Raw genomic sequence first — 17,460 nt, 5'->3', positions numbered from 1 at the left:
ACAATGGTGCTGTACCAGGGAATGACCAGTTTTCTTCTAACCCTTTCCAAGGCTCCTTTCCTCTGCCTCCTTGGCACTGTTGCCCTCTTCAGGGGGCTGTTGACACTCCATGTTCCCTCAGTCCTGTACTCACCGTGAGAACAAAGCTTTTGCCCTTCACCCCAACCATGTTGTGTTTCTTCCTGTCCATTTTGTGTCTTCTTGTTTCAGTAGGCCAAACCTTCATTTACCCCATGACCTTAGGAAAATGTGTTTGTTCTCAGAGGCCCTGAGCATACAGGATTGCCCTTGACTTGGCCTTTTGTTTGCTTATTTTAACCTGAATGCTTTCGTTTTAACAGAAACAATATATGTGCGTGTGTGTGTGTGTGTGTGTGTGTGCGCGCGCGTGTGTAGCATCTTCATAAAACACGAATCTGTATTCAGCCTGCTTTTTTGTAAGTTTCCCAGTCAATCATACTGAGCAACAGACACCCCTATAGAAAACTCACTGTAGGTTCACTAACCCTGCCTCTGTGAACAATATTGGACAGGCATCCATCACAGGTCATAATGTCCCAGTTACTGGGGAAAGTGGCATCAAACTGCTAGCCTTCCTTGAAGTGCTTTTCACAGTAAGCTTCTTTTTCACTAATTTTTAAAATCTCTCCCAAAGTCACTCCTAAACCATTTGTGAGCCCGTGTGTGCAGTTTGCCACTCTAGAAATGAATTCCCTTTGACCTACACAGATGGCTCCCATTATCCACGGCTGGTATGAAAGGAATGCCACAGGAGAAACTGCGGGCGATTTAGCTTGCATTTTTCCAGGCTGTCCATACATGTTTCAAGATGGAGCTTGCAGTTGCTGCTTCTGCAATGAGTTCCTGTCTCCGCGCCATTATGAGGTCTCGAGACTGGAATTTTTTGGTGGAAATCGATCCCATCACTCCTGAACGTGGGAAGCCCTAGCTGAACTCAAGGGCTTACTCACTGAAAGGCCAACAGAGTAACCCCACTAAGTCCAAAGAGTGTCCTCAGAATTGATCCCAAAGATGAGCATGTCTCTGTGTCAGGCTGTCCGAACCCAAATGCTCTCAGTCCCTCTCCCGCAGTGACTCCTTTGTCGGGTGACACCGCAGTTCCTTGTGCTCTGCTACCAGCTGAGCCTCTCTCCAGCTTGGCGCACTGACTTCAGCTGCTGAAATGAGGGCTGGAATCTGCAGGGGACCCCCCCGAAGGGAGTGGAAGGATTCCTGCTGTCAGTTTAATTCAGCGTTTCCTGAGTGCCTGCTATGGGGAAATGACTGAGCAGGACCTCTGTGGAATGCTGGGGTTATTGAGTCCCCACTGTTTGCCTTTTGTGGGGCTGAAATCTATTAATGTGGGGGGAGAAGGAAAAAGGAGGAAACAAAAAAAGCATCACTTTTTTTTTTTCAAAATACCAGTGGAAAATGTCAAATAAAATGGAAAATTAAGAAAAAGCCAGGTTTGCAGAATTTGCTTTATAGTCTGTGCTATGCCATCTCAGTGTCTATGTCCGATGCCTAGGCTGCTCTACTGAGAGGAAGACACAGTTAGCTAGCAGCAAGGCTTCACTGCCCCAAGTTGCACGGAGCTGTTACTTCATCTCTTCGGCCCAAGATTATTTTTGAACAAAGAGTTCTAAGATCCAAGAAAGTGGACACTTGGTATGCAACCAAGGAAAGATATCACTGTCAGACACGACAGATCAGTGCGAAGTTGACACGCAACACAAATGGACCTAATTCTGTGGAACTGTACGAACTTAAAGCAGTTAGGATGGCAAATGCTCCTCTGTGTGTGTTTCAACACAAGGAAAATGTGAGAAAAAGCATCAAGATGTATCTTTCTGGTGGTGGGGTGGGAGGGGTAAAACAAAATGCTTTAGATTAGAATACTTATAATCATAGCAAAAATTAAAAACAGCCCAGCGGTGGTGGCACACACCTTTAATCCCAGCACTCGGGAAGCAGATGCAGGCGGATCTTTGTGAGTTCAAGGCCAGCCTGGTCTACAGTATGAGTTCCAGGACAGTCAAACCTACACAAAGAAACCCTGTTTTGAAAATACAAAACAAAAAAAAAAGCGAAAGAAGTGATCAGGTCTGTTCGGTCAACATCCTCATTGCAGATCCGGACCTCCGTGATCACGCTGCTGTTCCCCAGACGACCGTTCAGCTGGGTAAAGCACTTCCTGATCGCCGCAGTGATCATTGCGCTCAACAACGTCCTTGTCATCCTTGTGCCCACCATCAAATACATCTTTGGATTCATAGGTAAGTTTCAGAAGAGCTTCTGTGTGATCCGTTCCAAAGTACGCCTCCTTAAATGACAATATGAAAACAGCGCTATGCGGGCAGGGCTTTCATGAGCCCCTGCTGGGCTCAATGACCACACTGGCTGTGTTCTATGTTGGCGGTCACCTATAGCCATTTTGTCCAAGGGGTTCAAGAGATAAAGAAACTGAGCCTCAAAGAAATCAAGTCACATACCTTTTGGTGAGAGAGGATTTGGGCATGGGCATAGCTCTGTCTTCAGTGGGAAAGTAAGGGCTGACTACCATATACTCTCTCAAGGCTGTGAGTACCAGCTGGGGTGTTCAGGGTGTCTTTAGAGGAACTGGAAGCTGATAGCCCTAAACATCTCATTCCCTTTAACCACATGGTTGGTTGGTGCATTTGATTTCTCAGTCCAGGCTAAGGGTTTCCTAGATTTTTAGGGCAGAATGGCAATTTTTGCTTTTTTTTTTTTTTTTTTTAGCTTTTTAAGGCAGGGCTTCTCTATGTGATCCTAGCTGTCCTAGAACTCACTCTATAGACCAGGCTGGCCTCAAACTCAGAGATCTGCCTGCTTCTGCCTTCCAATTGCTGGGATTAAAAGTACACACCTCCATCACCTGGCTAGAATGACTTAAGAGAATCAGACCTGGACAGGAAGCTTTAGTGCTGAGTTCAGCCCCCGAGCATTGTTTGGCCTCTTACTACTTATTACAGTTATACTTACATGGCCATAACGTGAGGCATATTTTAACTTTCTTTACAGACACACACTCTAGAAATGCATAATCAAGATGAATTATGACTTAAATGTTACTTTTAGTGCTGAGAAAAACAAAATGGATTGTACTTGTTTGTCCTGAAGCATGTGCCTGCAGATGCTTCTCTGGAGCAGCCAACTGTGCAAGACACTAACTGCCCTGCATCTCCCTCCTCAGGGGCTTCATCCGCCACCATGCTGATTTTCATTCTTCCGGCGGCTTTTTATCTCAAACTTGTCAAGAAGGAACCTCTGAGATCACCCCAAAAGGTTGGGGTAAGTGAGACTCGTAATATCCCCTACTGTATCTCAACCACTCAGGGAAAGTCAAAAAACACACACGGTTTAGAAAAATGAAACAAGCAAGACCTCCAAATAAGTAAGACCCCAAGAGCTGAAAGTGGGCAGCATAGCAGTAATGGAGGAGAGGGTCTCTGACATTCACAGGAGTCTAGTATTTCAGGGAGCAAATGTCTAAACATTTATAGCAAATGCTGTCTTGGTGTATTTCCCACGGGCATGCCTATCACATGCACACTGACATCCAGTGCCTGGCTGGATATAATGTAACATTATTAGAGGTACTGGGCTGCCTCCTGGTGTGGGCAATGGCAGCAATGTAGTCCCATTTGCTAGATTCACAAGGGCAAAGATGACTTTCATTTCCATTCTATCAAACCCTGTATGTGCTATAAAAACAGAATCGATCATTTTTCAATGAATCTTTTCAGGTATAAAATATCATCTTATTAAACTGCAGCGTGCATATTTCCTTTCATAATAAACAGTATAGAAACATACATCACAAAGGATATTTTACCCATACTTAGTGGTGACTATCTAAAAGGATCTTCTATGAAGGCTTGGAAAGAATGCTTCTAAATCCAAGTGGAGTCTTGAAAGTCATTCACATTTTGAGGGTGCCTGGGGATGTTAAGGGCAGTTTGATAGAACAAGTCCTCCTGTCATCGTTCCCCAAAATTGGACTCTGTGGGCTCTGCCATGCTTGGGTGTCTGTAGCAGTGTGCCCAGGGGAAGTGCTCACCATGGCCAGCTCTAAACTGGGCAAAGTCATTCCCTGTCCCCTGCTGATGACAGTCTTCACCTGCTGCTCTCCAGTGGGTAGACTTCGAAGACTGGTCCATGTGGAATATGTAAGAACTCTTCCAGTTAAAATTCTCAAGTTATACATGTTCTCAATATTCCTACTTACAAAGATACTTATGCTGTTGACTTTTGTCGGAAATATTCAACACACACTGGGCTCTCATTTTGTTCATGGGATTTATCAGTTGTACATGCAAGAGGTCATGAGTGTTTCCTACATTATTCAGTCTTCGTCTGATGCTTAATGTTTGGTGGTCCCTGTGTTTTCCTGCACCAAATCCATCAGCTAGTCCTTTCTTCTCAACCCTTATGCTATTTGTCTTCACCATTTCCCCCCCTTTTCCTATAAGAATCCTAAATTGACCTACTTGACATTTGTCCCTGCGAATATACAAGACACATTACCACCCCGTGACAATGTCCTAAAGCAAACCATGCTGTTCTCTGCCTCTGCTCCCTAACGTGCTCCCTCTGAATCGCAGGCTTTGGTCTTCCTTGTGACTGGAATCATCTTCATGATGGGAAGCATGGCGCTCATCATAATCGATTGGATTTACAACCCTCCGAATCCCAAGCACCACTAACTAAGCCCAAGGAAAGACTTTCCATTGGAAATGGCTGAAGTTATGCTCCAGAGGACATCCTAGTGGCCCTGACGGGGATGTCATTGAGAGGAAACAACGAGAAGATTCCAAGGACACATCCTAGTTCCATTGCCTGAGACCCGTGAAAGAGAAAATGATGGGTTTGGTTGGGAATGGCGAATGATGCATTAAAAAGCTGTGGCGCACATTTCAACCCAGGCCTTCTAGTGCGGTGTGTGGTGCCCAAGGTGTGTTCTGCAGATGTGCAAGCAGAATCTGCTTGACTGTGTATCTTGGTCAGCAAATAATACCATGTCCCCACTGCTCACTCCCCACACTTTATCGCCCCAGATTAACAAATAATTTGATTCTCAACATCAAGCAAAAAAGGTCCAGTGGCAAAGCCATCATCACTTAAGGCCATCTCCCATCCTGCAGCAACACTAAGAGTCTATTGACTGATGGAGACAGGCGTGTATCTTGAGAACTGTCCCTGTGAGGTTCATGAATGGCAGATACCAGTCTAGAGTACTTTGTTTCGATACTAAAGAGTAGTTTGCCCAATTTGCTTATTACATTGAATTAGCGCCATTGGTTTTTATGGTAAATGCCAAAACAGCTCACTAAACAGGAGGTGGAGGTGGTATTTAATTATCAAGAAGTAACAACGAAATGATGCTTTTAGCTCAGCTGCCCAGTGAGCCAGCCCCTGCTTTTTCATGTCATTCCTAGGATTTTTGTCACACTTTTGTCCTTGAACAAGGCTTTCCCTCTTGTCTTCCATTCTCATGCATAATTTTCAGAAGACCATAATTCAAGTGGAAACACACTACCCAGTATTGTTTGATACATTTTTTTATTTGATAAACATTCAGTGCAGGAAACTGTAATTTTGCTCTATGTTTGTGTATATAATCTCATTCTGCAGTTATCAGAATGTTGACATATGGTACATTGCATTTTTATTTTTTACATGTGTAGCTTTCTTTCTTCACAGTCAAAACATTTATATTATCGGGTGGGGGCAGAGAATTAAGCTAGTGGGCTCCAAAATCCATGTGTATGTATCTGTCCATGGAGACATCTAAAAATTAAAACCAAAGTCGTACGTAGTTCAGTAATGCTCTTCACTGTTTACAACACTATAAACATCCATAAAAAGGTAGCAAAGGAAGGGGCTCCTCGTTTGTAAAAAAAATTCAAGTGCTAGCATTGGTCTTTGAGTTTCGCATGTCTAGAATAGGGCTCTGCTTCTTGGAGCTCGCATGGGAATTTGCTGACATTCATCTGTCATTAATATAATGTCAAGTGGCTATAAATAAATGCTAGCATGGCATGGAAACAGAGGCGACTGTTCTTGTTCACATCCATAGATGCTTACATGGGATGGAGATCAGTTGCTACTCACTGCCCAGAAGTTTTGGCATTCACTACTATTTTTTTCAATTATTTGTTGCGTACTTTACATTTCAGTAAAGCCAAGTATGAAATATACGTACCATACAGATAATGAACATACTGTCGTACTAAAACAGTTTTTCTGTAGTGTGCCTAAAAACATATATTTGCCTTATGTATCACTTTCTGGAGTTATAATACTATAAAATGATATGCTTTGTGATAGAAAACGAGCATTACTAGAAACTATCATAATTTTTAAGTTATTATCATTTGGGAGGGAAAAAATCACCAAATAGCATCTTTAAGATGTCTCTCCATTTTTGTTCACCCAACAAATAAACCAAGACAGAGAGTAGAAAAGGTATGTATGTTTAGTCTGAACATATTTGTGTAAATATAAATGGCTAATCAAAAAATATTGGAAAACTGTAAAATCTGTATATATTTTGGGTATTTTGCATTGAGGATGACTAACTTGAAAGTATCCACATTTGTAATTATATAAATATTCAAGAGCAATACGACAGTGCCAAAGACTACCCACAGTACCGTTCTGTCGCGTGGCAGTTTGCAGGGTTCGGGTTCGCACAAGCTGCAGGGCAGATTTGCAGAGTGCCTTGTCCTGGGTATCTTGTCCTGGGTACCTTGTTCTGGGTACCTTGTCCTGGGTACCATGTCTTGGGTACCTTGTCCTGGGTACCTTGTCCTGGGTACCTTGTCCTGGGTACCTTGTCCTGGGTACCATGTCTTGGGTACCTTGTCCTGGGTACCTTGTCCTGGGTACCTTGTTCTGGGGTGCCTTGTTCTGGCAAATTTAACCCATTTGGAAACATATACAAATTTTATTTTCTTATATCATTTATAAGGTGGTTCGATGTATTGGGAAGATTTTTTTTATTACAGAGACTGTATATTGGTATATAATAAACGACCTTTTCAAATGACCCGGCTTGATTTTCCTTCTCAGTAAAGGAGGCTGGGGATTATTATTTGTACATGAAACAAAACTGAAAGTCTAACTATCACCCTTCTTAAACTCATGCATGTCCATCGTGTGTATGCGGAAGGCTCAAGTCCTTCACCCCCTGAAGATACAAAACACATCCGTGCCTTCATCTCGCACGCGTCTGTCTCACATGTGTCTATCATCTAGCACTAGAAAGTAGAAGCAGGAGAATTGTCGATTTGAGGCCACCCTGGGCTACACAGTAAGGCATGATCTTGAAAAAGTCAGGGGATAGCAATGACATCGTTTTCTGGTTGTGGAAGTCAGCTATCCTAACATCAAGGACTGGTGGTTCTAGCTATCTCTGGAGTTCTAGGGTTGGATCTAATCTATCCCCTTGCCTTTTCCAACTTTTAGAAGCCACATAGATTCCTTGGCTCCTCGCCTCTTCTTCCATCTTCCAAGTTCACAATGCATGGTCTTCCAATGCATCTCTCTCTCTCTCTCTCTCTCTCTCTCTCTCTCTCTCTCTCTCTCTCTCCCTTCCTCCCTCCCTCCCTCTCTCTCTCTCTCTCTCTCTCTCCCCCCCCCCTTCCTCCCTTTAAAAATTCTTGTGACTGCATGGGATCCATCCAAATAATACAGGTAATATTCCTTTGCAAAGATCCCTAATCACACCCATGAAGTCCCCTTGCCTAAGCTGCAAGGACTAAGATATGAACATTTGGGGGGATCATTCTTTCTACCACCCCCCACATACATCTCCTAGCCTATATCCCAGATGATGCTTATGTTTAGTTGTGTGCCTGAGGGGTGTGCAGGTTACTCCAGATATTTCAGATGTCTCTGAATGATATAAAAAGAGGTGAAAGACATATTTTAAAAACATGATTCTGGTTACTGCCTGGAAACCGGAACGGGAAGGAGTGAAGATGAAGAAGGAAGAAGCTGCAGGCCTGTTGCAGGCCAACAAGAAGGAGAGCCATCCTTCTTGTATATGATTCTAAGCACCTTGTACATCTCGGAAGGTCAGAGGCATCTTGTAGGCACTTTCAGAAAGAGGTGCTCACCTACGCTCCTAGAGTCCTCCAAGTTTGAGTCCAGTGTATAGAAGAGATAGCAATAGTGTGGAGGGACATCCCAGTGGGATCATCCCAGAGAAAGAGAGTATTCCACTGAGACAATCTCAGAAAAAGAGAGCATCCCCATGAAAGAGAGCATCCCAGAGAAAGAGAACATCCTTGTAATAGCATCCCAGTGAGAGCATATACTTTATGTTGTATGTTATACTTTTTACATATGAATCATGTTATAGCTTTAAAAAATATTTATGCAGGAGTTTTCAGTTAAAACCTCTGTCTCAAGTTCTAAAAATCCTCTTTTCAGTAATTAGATTTTATGAAATTTCCAAATTTAAAGAACATTGCAGCCTGGTATGGGAAGATGTCTCTATTCTCCCAGAGAAATCGGCTCCTATGGGCTGGATCCTCTTCCACTAAGCCTCTGGAACAGAAGGGACTCTGCCACTATGAACAGTTCAGGAACTTAGTGCCTGAGACTCCTCTGTCTGCTCAGAGACACTGTGATATCTGGGGTCTACAGGCTGGGAAATCTTACAGTAGCAGAAAGTGAAGTTTTTGGTAAGCGGAGACAAAGGAATGTAATATCAACAAACTCAAGCAAATTTGTATCTGAACAGTGGGAGGAAAGAAGGTGAAAACAAAGATCAAATCTCCCAAAGTACAAGAAGGCCATGCTGCTGTGGGGCAAAAGACAAAAATAAACTCAACATTTCTGTTATTAGAATTCCAGAAGGAGCTTAAAGCTGAAACCTACATGTTCAAAAAGCTGAGTAAATCCCAAGTAGTATAAACTTCTCAAAATTTGTGCTAATAGTCTGGCCTCTGAAAACTAATGTCAAGAAAAAAATCTGATGTCTACCAGTGTGGACAAAGTCACAAATACTCAACGGAACTGGTAAGATGTCCTCAGTGGTGTAACAGTGATACTCACATCTTAGGGGTAACCAACAGCTGTCTAGTTGGACCTAAAACCCACTCAATAGCTGTACTAAAAACTTGGCCAAGAACCCAAGGCTAGAGAGGTCATAGGCCTTGGAGGAGAAGCATGAGATGTCCCTTGTGAGGTTGGGTATCCCACAACCCCAAATGGGACATCTATAACAAAACTCAGGAATCTTCCTGGAGGAGGGATTAGAAAGATGGTGGGAATCTGGGGACCAGGATGACTGCTTTGTGATTGTTGCACTTTGACACGACAGGGATGCTACACTCATGAATTCTCAACAATATGGAGGCCTGCACAAGACCCATAAAGGCCACACCAAGTGACATGCCAACATGGATGGAGGAAAATTGAACAAGGCCAACCCTAGATAAAGAACAGTCGATGGATAGTGATGGAGAAAGAGCCGGCCTTTTCCCCTAGGTGCGAGACGCCTCCATTTTTAAGCCATCAGCCCTCAACACATGCATAGACATATAAATGCATATGTGAGTGATAGATAGATGAAAGATAAACAGATGATATAGATAGATGATAGCTAGACAGACAGACAGACAGACAGATAGACAGATAGATAGATAGATAGATATGTATGTATGTATATAAAAATAAAAATAAATATAGAAGAGAAAACAATTTGAGAGAGGGTGGTTAGGGTGGTGGCAAGAATTGAGGGGGAGAAGGATGTGATTAAAGTATATTTATGTGTGAAACTGGCCTGAGCTTAGGTTTCCTTCCTTCTTAAGGCTGAATGACATGGGCACATTGTTTTCTCTATCCACTCTTCCTTCAGTAGATAACATCATTTCTACTCCTGGGTCACACAGCAAATTCCATTTTAACTTTTTGAGCAGTCTCCATCCCACCTTCTAAGGTGGCTGTGCCATTTCACATTCACGGCAACTCGGTTCCTATGCATTCATCATTTTCAATATGTTTGATGCTAATTATCTATATATTATAAACATTTTCCTTAAGCCTTTCCTAGTTTTTGTAGCTGTCCGACAATGTCTTTTTCACTTAACAGCATTGTATTTTGACCTAGTCCATTATATCCTTTATTTCCTCCCAACCTAAGGACATCAAAGCATTGTGTTTTAAACTTTGGAATATGTCTAAAATATTTAGAAACTTAGTAATTTATTTATGAATGTGGGCCTACGAGGAAACTGCTTTCTTCTCTCGGTAATCAGAAGCCTTTCTCTGGTTTGGGGTGTTGTTTCTGTCCTGTAGGACTCTTCCCTAGGTAATCAGAAGCCTTTCTCTGGTTTGGGGCGTCGTTTCTGTCCTGTAGGACTCTTCTTTAGGTAATCAGAAGTCTTTCTTGGTTTGGGGTGTCATGTCTGTCCTGTAGGACTCTTACAAAGGGCAAATGCTTTCCCTGCAGTTCTGTTGACTTCTGCCTTCTGAGCTTGAGTGGAAACAGCCACATGATCTTCTCCCATCCTTCAGCAAGCACGTAATTGGATGTTTCGAGTGGGCAAAGTCAATCATAATCCCAATTACACCCAAGAAGGGATTTGAAATAAATGGGAACACAGAGGCTTCCTGTGAAGAGATTAAGATTGTCTGGGGAGCTCTAAAAGAGGCCGATAATTACTTAATGGTAATAAGGAACACCACCAGCATCAACACAAGCTGCATGTGTGCAGAAGGGCTGTGTGATCCGCTGTGGGGCGGAGGGAGAGGATGCTGGGAAAGGAACTCGGGAGAGATGCTCAGGATGTGGGGAAGGGTATGGCTTGACTGAGAAGTATACATGCTTGCGAAGGAAGAGCAACGGAGGAAAGGAAATGGAGGAGGGAAGGGAAGAAAAATAGTGATGGACAGAGAGGAGAGAGGGAGGGTGGGAGAGAGGGGAGAAACGTAGAAAGAGAAGCCCATAAAGAGACTGCTCCAGTGAGCAATCACAGTGTCTGGACATGAAGCCGTGGCTGAGGATGAGGACTACAAGCCTTTCCAACAGAAGCTGCCAGAGCTTGAACACTTCCTGCCTTCATGAGCTAAGAAACTTTCCTGACTTGTCTGTGCCTCCACCTCCTCACCTCCAGATCCAAGGTAACTCCTGTGAGTGGGTGGACACAGGGTAGTAAGCATGGTGCCTGTTGCTTGCACCCATGATCCAGGGGCAGGACGCAGAAGGAGGCTCAGAGCTCTGAGGGTGAGCACACATTCTCAACTGTCACACCCTGACGTGTACAATGTCCTTCATGGAAAAGCACCACTTGCAAAGTGATCTGTGGCCAGCTGAGGGTTCAGCCATTGTCGGGCCCAACAGGACTCCATCTGGTACCAGTGTGAGCATCAGCTGGCTGTTTTACGGGCTCCACCAAGTACTAGTGTGAGCATCAGCTGGCTGCCTTATGGGTAGCAGACCAGACATCCCCATTTTCCAGGACAGCCCAGTTTGTATGTCAGCTGTACTTGTATCTTGTTAGCAGCCCCGTTCACTCAGACATGTCTAGAGTTAGAAGATAAGTTCAATAGCCAGTGTGACGTTGAGTTTTAAATGTCAACCTGACACTATCACCAGGGAAGATAGTCTTGGTGAGGAGGGGCTGTAGATCAGGTTGGCCCATGGGGTCTGTCAATGAAACTTTAATTGAGGTGAGAAGCTCTTCCTGCTGGGGACAGCGTCATTCCCTGGTTTGGGGTCCTGGCCTGGGTATGAGCAGAGAAAAGCTGAGAAGTAAGCCTGTCTGCATTCCTTCTCTCTGTGTTTTTTTTTTAGAGGGGGGTTGTTTGGTTTGGTGTTTTGGACAGGGTCTCACTATGTAGCTCTCTGTCCTATGTAGACCAGACCGCCTTGAACTCACAGAGATCCACCTGCTTCTGTCTTCTGAGTGCATTAAAGGCACGCACTGGTGCATCTGGCTTTCTCTCTCAGTTCTTAACCTGTGGATATGACTAGCTGGCATCATCAAGCTGTGCCTCGACTTCCCTGCAGCGATGGACTGTAACTGGAATTCTGAGCAAAGATAACATTGCTGCCTCAGAATCTGAGAGTCCTGTACACTGCGGCCATCGCACGCACTAGCCCCAGTAGAGGGAAAGAGGGCGGCTCCTGGATAGACAGAAAGACCATGAAACAGCCTAGTAAATCTTGAAGTTCTTGAAGTGCAGGAAAAGAGAATAGCTGATATCAGAACACCACAGGTGAGAATCAGAGGTTCCTGCTCAGATTGCTGGGCCTGTGCACCCCAAATCTCAAAGGACAGCTTTGTGGGTGAGCTTTTCAGAGCATGAGCCCGCAGGCTTTGGCACCGCTGCTCAGAGTCGCCCGTCCTATCTTGGCCACCACACCACCTACTCTCTTCTTATCCGTGTTAGTTGTATTTGCATTGCTACAGCTATCTCGCTTGATAGAAACAACTCGAGAGAGGAAACGGCGATTTTGGCTCACAGTTCCAGAAGGTCCAGCCTGTCGTAAGTCGGGACGGCATGACTGAGCAGATGGTCACAGCAAGGTGGGTCTGGGGGATAGCGATCTCTAGCTGCCTTCCCTCTTTTACTCTTTTGTATTCTAGCACATGGGATGGTGGCTCTCACTTTCAGGGTAATTCTACTCCCTCCCAGTTACACCTGTTTATAAGTGTCCCCACAGACACACATCACCAATTTCTCAATTGAATCTAAATCCCATCACTTTGTCAATGAAGATTAACCAGAAGACACCCGTCAAGGTCTAAAACACACCTTGCACTTACAATCTGATTTTAAATGGTCAAGTAAAGATGTGTATGTGATGAATAGTTGCTAGCTTGGTTTCCATATATTTCTAGTGTTTTCTTGTGAATCCAGAGCCACCCTTGTTAGGCAGAAGTGCAGGCAAGTATAAAACCAGGTATTTAAAAGAGTGCAAAAGGAACCTTTAGAAGAATGAGTGTTTTTATTTACAATGTTTACATTTAATTACATGAAATTAAACCCGATACTCAGCACCGATTGGTTACCTTGTAATACATTATTTGCTACAATAATGGGATTTAGACTCTCTGTCCTAAAGCCAAGATCCCCTGCAGTGTTTTTCATTCAAGGGCGAGATGGAGAAGAAAATAAATCCTTCTTGGACAACATCCAAGGTGGTTTAATCCCTGAAATGCTAAAAGAAAATCGCTACAGGGCAAGAAGGGCCCAGAGTATGGCTGAAGTATGTCGGTTGGAAAGAAGTAAACACAAGCGAAGCTTCAGATAGAGCTTAGCCTGTGTCTGGAAATACTTAGCATGCTTTGCAAATTTAACTCAGAGAGAAGTCAAAAGAGAGTAATATCAAATGTTTAGAAATCCCTACTCTTAGGGCCAGAAAGAGAGCCAAGGAAGAGAAGCCCGGAAGAAGTACGGGGTGGACCAGAGAACCATGAGAAAGAAACAGAGTTGCAAAGGCGAGCAGGCGTTTATGGAGAGTGTGGATCAGAAAAGAGGACAGCAAAGCCACCCATCCAAAGCCACACCCCCTCAACACTGGCACCCTGGGAAGCCCTTCAGAGCTTCTCTAACTCACAAGAAGATGAAAGTGGGCTCCACCTGCCCAGGGTCTGATGAGCCCTGCTGGGTAGGAAGGAAGGAAGAATCACTAATGTGGATTGAGCATGGCCTCTTTGACTCATGGTGCATTATGCTAAACATATTTCAGCCATGTGCCCCAAAACACCCGATGGTCCCCAGTCCCTAACAGATGACACTGATGCTGAAGAGCTTCAGCTAGACTCTGTGCAGCCGGGAAATAGATGGGAAACAGATAAAGGCTATATCCCCTTTTCAGCTACTTCAAATAGTCACAAGGCTTGGGTCAAAGGGGCATGCGGAAGCACGATTTGGAAGGTTGAAAGAAGTGGAGCGAGGTCAAAGCTATTTCTATAAAACTTCTAGAACACAGTATCGTGGAGGTGTTTGTGTGTCAGCTCTGGGAGAAGCTGGTCACTTAGGGCCATGGCAGCCAGCTTCTATGGATATGGAGAGGGACAGGGCATTGTTTCTCTGGCCAGCATCATGGCAGAGGTTCGGAAGGGGGAATCCAACACGAGCAGCAGTTGTGGTACTGCCTGTTCCTGAGACACAAGCTCCCCTCAGAGAACCTGTTCCTGAGACACAAGCTCCCCTCAGAGAACCTGTTCCTGAGACACAAGCTCCCTCAGAGAACCTGTTCCTGAGACACAAGCTCCCTCAGAGAACCTGTTCCTGAGACACAAGCTCCCTCAGAGAACCTGTTCCTGAGACACAAGCTCCCCTCAGAGAACCTGTTCCTGAGACACAAGCTCCCTCAGAGAACCTGTTCCTGAGACACAAGCTCCCTCAGAGAACCTGTTCCTGAGACACAAGCTCCCTCAGAGAACCTGTTCCTGAGACACAAGCTCCCCTCAGAGAACCTGTTCCTGAGACACAAGCTCCCTCAGAGAACCTGTTCCTGAGACACAAGCTCCCTCAGAGAACCTGTTCCTGAGACACAAGCTCCCTCAGAGAACCTGTTCCTGAGACACAAGCTCCCTCAGAGAACCTGTTCCTGAGACACAAGCTCCCTCAGAGAACCTGTTCCTGAGACACAAGCTCCCCTCAGAGAACCTGTTCCTGAGACACAAGCTCCCTCAGAGAACCTGTTCCTGAGACACAAGCTCCCTCAGAGAACCTGTTCCTGAGACACAAGCTCCCTCAGAGAACCTGTTCCTGAGACACAAGCTCCCTCAGAGAACCTGTTCCTGAGACACAAGCTCCCTCAGAGAACCTGTTCCTGAGACACAAGCTCCCTCAGAGAACCTGTTCCTGAGACACAAGCTCCCTCAGAGAACCTGTTCCCTGGCACACTTCAGGGGCTTTTCCTGGAAGCTCAACTCAGCTGCATCCTTTTAAAAAATATATATATATTTATTTATTATGTATACAATATTCTGTCTGTGTGTATGCCTGAAGGCCAGAAGAGGGCACCAGACCCCATTACAGATGGTTGTGAGCCACCATGTGGTTGCTGGGAATTGAACTCAGGACCTTTGGAAGAGCAGGCAATTCTCTTAAGTGCTGAGCCATCTCTCCAGCCTCCCCTACTCAGCTGTATCTTTAGCCTTCAATTCTTCTGAGTGTCCCATTCTTTATACCTTCTAACTTCCTACCACGATGGCCTGAAGGCTTCTGCTGCTACTGAATTTAGATCTGCCTTTTTGCCTGACTGATGATCAAGACTCGCCTGGTTGGAGAACGGAGGAAACCCAACCAGCATTATTGAATAGAACATTTATCATTCAAAGTAGGTAGCCTCAAAAGAGCTCACTAAACTGTTACCTAGAGTCACATGAAGAGAGCACCCACTTCTTGGGTTGTTATAAAGATGGCCAGCGCTGCCATAGGATGATGTGAGAAGCATGAGAAACACAGGCCCTGTGCTGAGCGCTAGGTGCTTCCGACTGTACCTCAGAGTCCTGACAGAAACAATGGAAGACGGTAAGAGTCATGTGACGTGGTGTTGGGTGGCCTGGGAACTCGGTTTCTTTTACATGAATGCTTTGGCTGAGAAAGGGAAGAACGGAGAGGATTCTAATGACGACACTTGTGATAGAAGCAGTCTGTTTCCCTAGCCCTCCTGGCCATCTTTGTGCGGCACAGTGACCTTCTCCTCTGCTGTGTAAAACTTTTTTATTGTAGCAGTGAGACCCATTTTCTCCATGTCTCACCTACATCATCTGGCTGCCCTTGGACCAGCAATCCAGCACTATCCGGCACACCCCCACCAAACAATCAGCCAGATCCACGAGGAAAGTATTTACAAGCCAAAGGGAAATGACAAAGCCTGCTTTTGGAGTTATTTGGCTTGTTCCTATAATTAGATCCTTTGTGAAAATCAACTTACGGAGGGTTTATGCTGGCACACATAGTTAGAGGGTACTGGACACCATGGTGGAAAGTTACCACCAGGCACATGGGGTAGCTAGTTACATGACATCCAGGGTCCAGAAGTAAAGAGCAAGAAGTCTTGTGCCCAGCTGACTTTCTCCTTACTCAGTCCAGGAGTGAGCCCAGGTGATGGGCTTTCTTTAGAGTGGCTCTTTCCACCTTTACAACCTAATCAAGAAAACCCCTCAGTCTTGCCTAGAGGCTAGCCTGGGCAAAAGAATCTCTCATAGAAGTGCCTGGAGGCTGGTCTCTTAGGTGATTATAGATCCTGGCAAATTCATCCAATCAATACTATGACATCATGGAACTTGTCTATTGTCATGTAGCATGCCATCCCAAGACAGTGACTTAAAGCCACACAACTTTTATCTGGCTCCTGACTCAGTCTGGGCTGAGCATGGCATGCTGGTCCTTCTGGCTTGGACGGCACCAACTGCACCTTCCATGGCCGGGTTCACTTGTGCTCTGGGAAAGCATAGTGCTGTTGCTATGGCCCCTCATTCTCCAGTCTTATCAGGGCTTGTTCACCTGCAATGGAAGGGTTCCCAAAGTGACAGCGGGGACGACTGCACTTACGGAAGCCTAGATCCACAACTTGCAGAGTACCAATTTCTCCACTGCCTAACCATCCAAGCTGTTCAGAAGTATGTTCATTTTCAAACACTAGGGAAACAGACCCCTCCCCAGTGATGTGCTGCCAAGACCTTAGAGCCATTCTTCAAGATGCCTAAGAGCAAACAACAGCAGCAAGAGCACTGTGCTCCTGAAAATATGAAAAAACAGAATGTTGAGATTGTATGGACCAAGGCAGGAGGAATGTAATCTATGACATTTGATATGACGGCACTCTGAAATCTGCTAGCTAAAGCACACTGATGCTAATCTTGCGTGGCTTGGATACTATAAGGTCTCTGGGACCATATGTGGAAGTGAAACATTGATTTCTATAACACAGAAGGAATCCATAGACAACGAGAACTAGAACTGATGACCCAGTCATTAGCCACATGCCGGAGCAGGAGTAGCCCACGGCTCTCAGAGCTTCCCTGGGGCTGTGTTGACAATTGTACTGTCACTCTCAGGGACCTAGGGCCATTGTCACAGCTACACATACGGGGTGTAATGCTGCTTCTTGCTCTCCATTTGGAGATTGTGCTTGCCCTACCCCATACCAGGCTGTGAAGGGTATTTCCAGTGTGTATTGTGGCATTAGTGCAAGGAGCTTTTTCAAGAGTCTCCCGGGCACTGGACTGAGCCAGGACTGGACATTTCAAAAGAGACTTTAACATAACAGGTTTATCACTGACTGAAGCAGTGTCTCCTGGATGTTAGGTAACACCGTGATGCTAAAGAGAACAAGTGCCTTAAGATTTGCTTCAGGTAAAACATTAAGGAGTTTAATAATTCCCCTTTTCAAAAATTCTGCCTTCTTTTCCTCTCTCCTTCCTACTATTCCAACACTATACCATTGTAATTATATGC

General features: G+C 44.9%; 1 protein-coding gene across 4 annotated transcripts in view; it reads left to right on the top strand.

Moving 5' to 3' along the window:
• The window catches only part of Slc38a4 (solute carrier family 38 member 4), an 80,229-nt gene extending 73,157 nt beyond the window's left edge, over positions 1 to 7,072 (top strand). For all 4 annotated transcript variants that reach the window (XM_075960476.1, XM_075960478.1, XM_075960477.1 and 1 more), the window contains 3 exons: positions 2,132 to 2,276; positions 3,215 to 3,312; positions 4,626 to 7,072. In XM_075960476.1, coding sequence (XP_075816591.1) covers positions 2,132 to 2,276; positions 3,215 to 3,312; positions 4,626 to 4,727 — 345 coding nt within the window. In that variant the 3' untranslated portion in view covers positions 4,728 to 7,072. The remainder of the gene's footprint in view (positions 1 to 2,131; positions 2,277 to 3,214; positions 3,313 to 4,625) is intronic.
• The last annotated feature ends 10,388 nt before the right edge of the window (positions 7,073 to 17,460 follow it).

Source organism: Microtus pennsylvanicus, chromosome 2 (genome assembly GCF_037038515.1).
Source record: "Microtus pennsylvanicus isolate mMicPen1 chromosome 2, mMicPen1.hap1, whole genome shotgun sequence".
Taxonomy (NCBI): domain Eukaryota; kingdom Metazoa; phylum Chordata; class Mammalia; order Rodentia; family Cricetidae; genus Microtus; species Microtus pennsylvanicus.
This window is presented reverse-complemented; position numbering and strand designations above follow the sequence as displayed.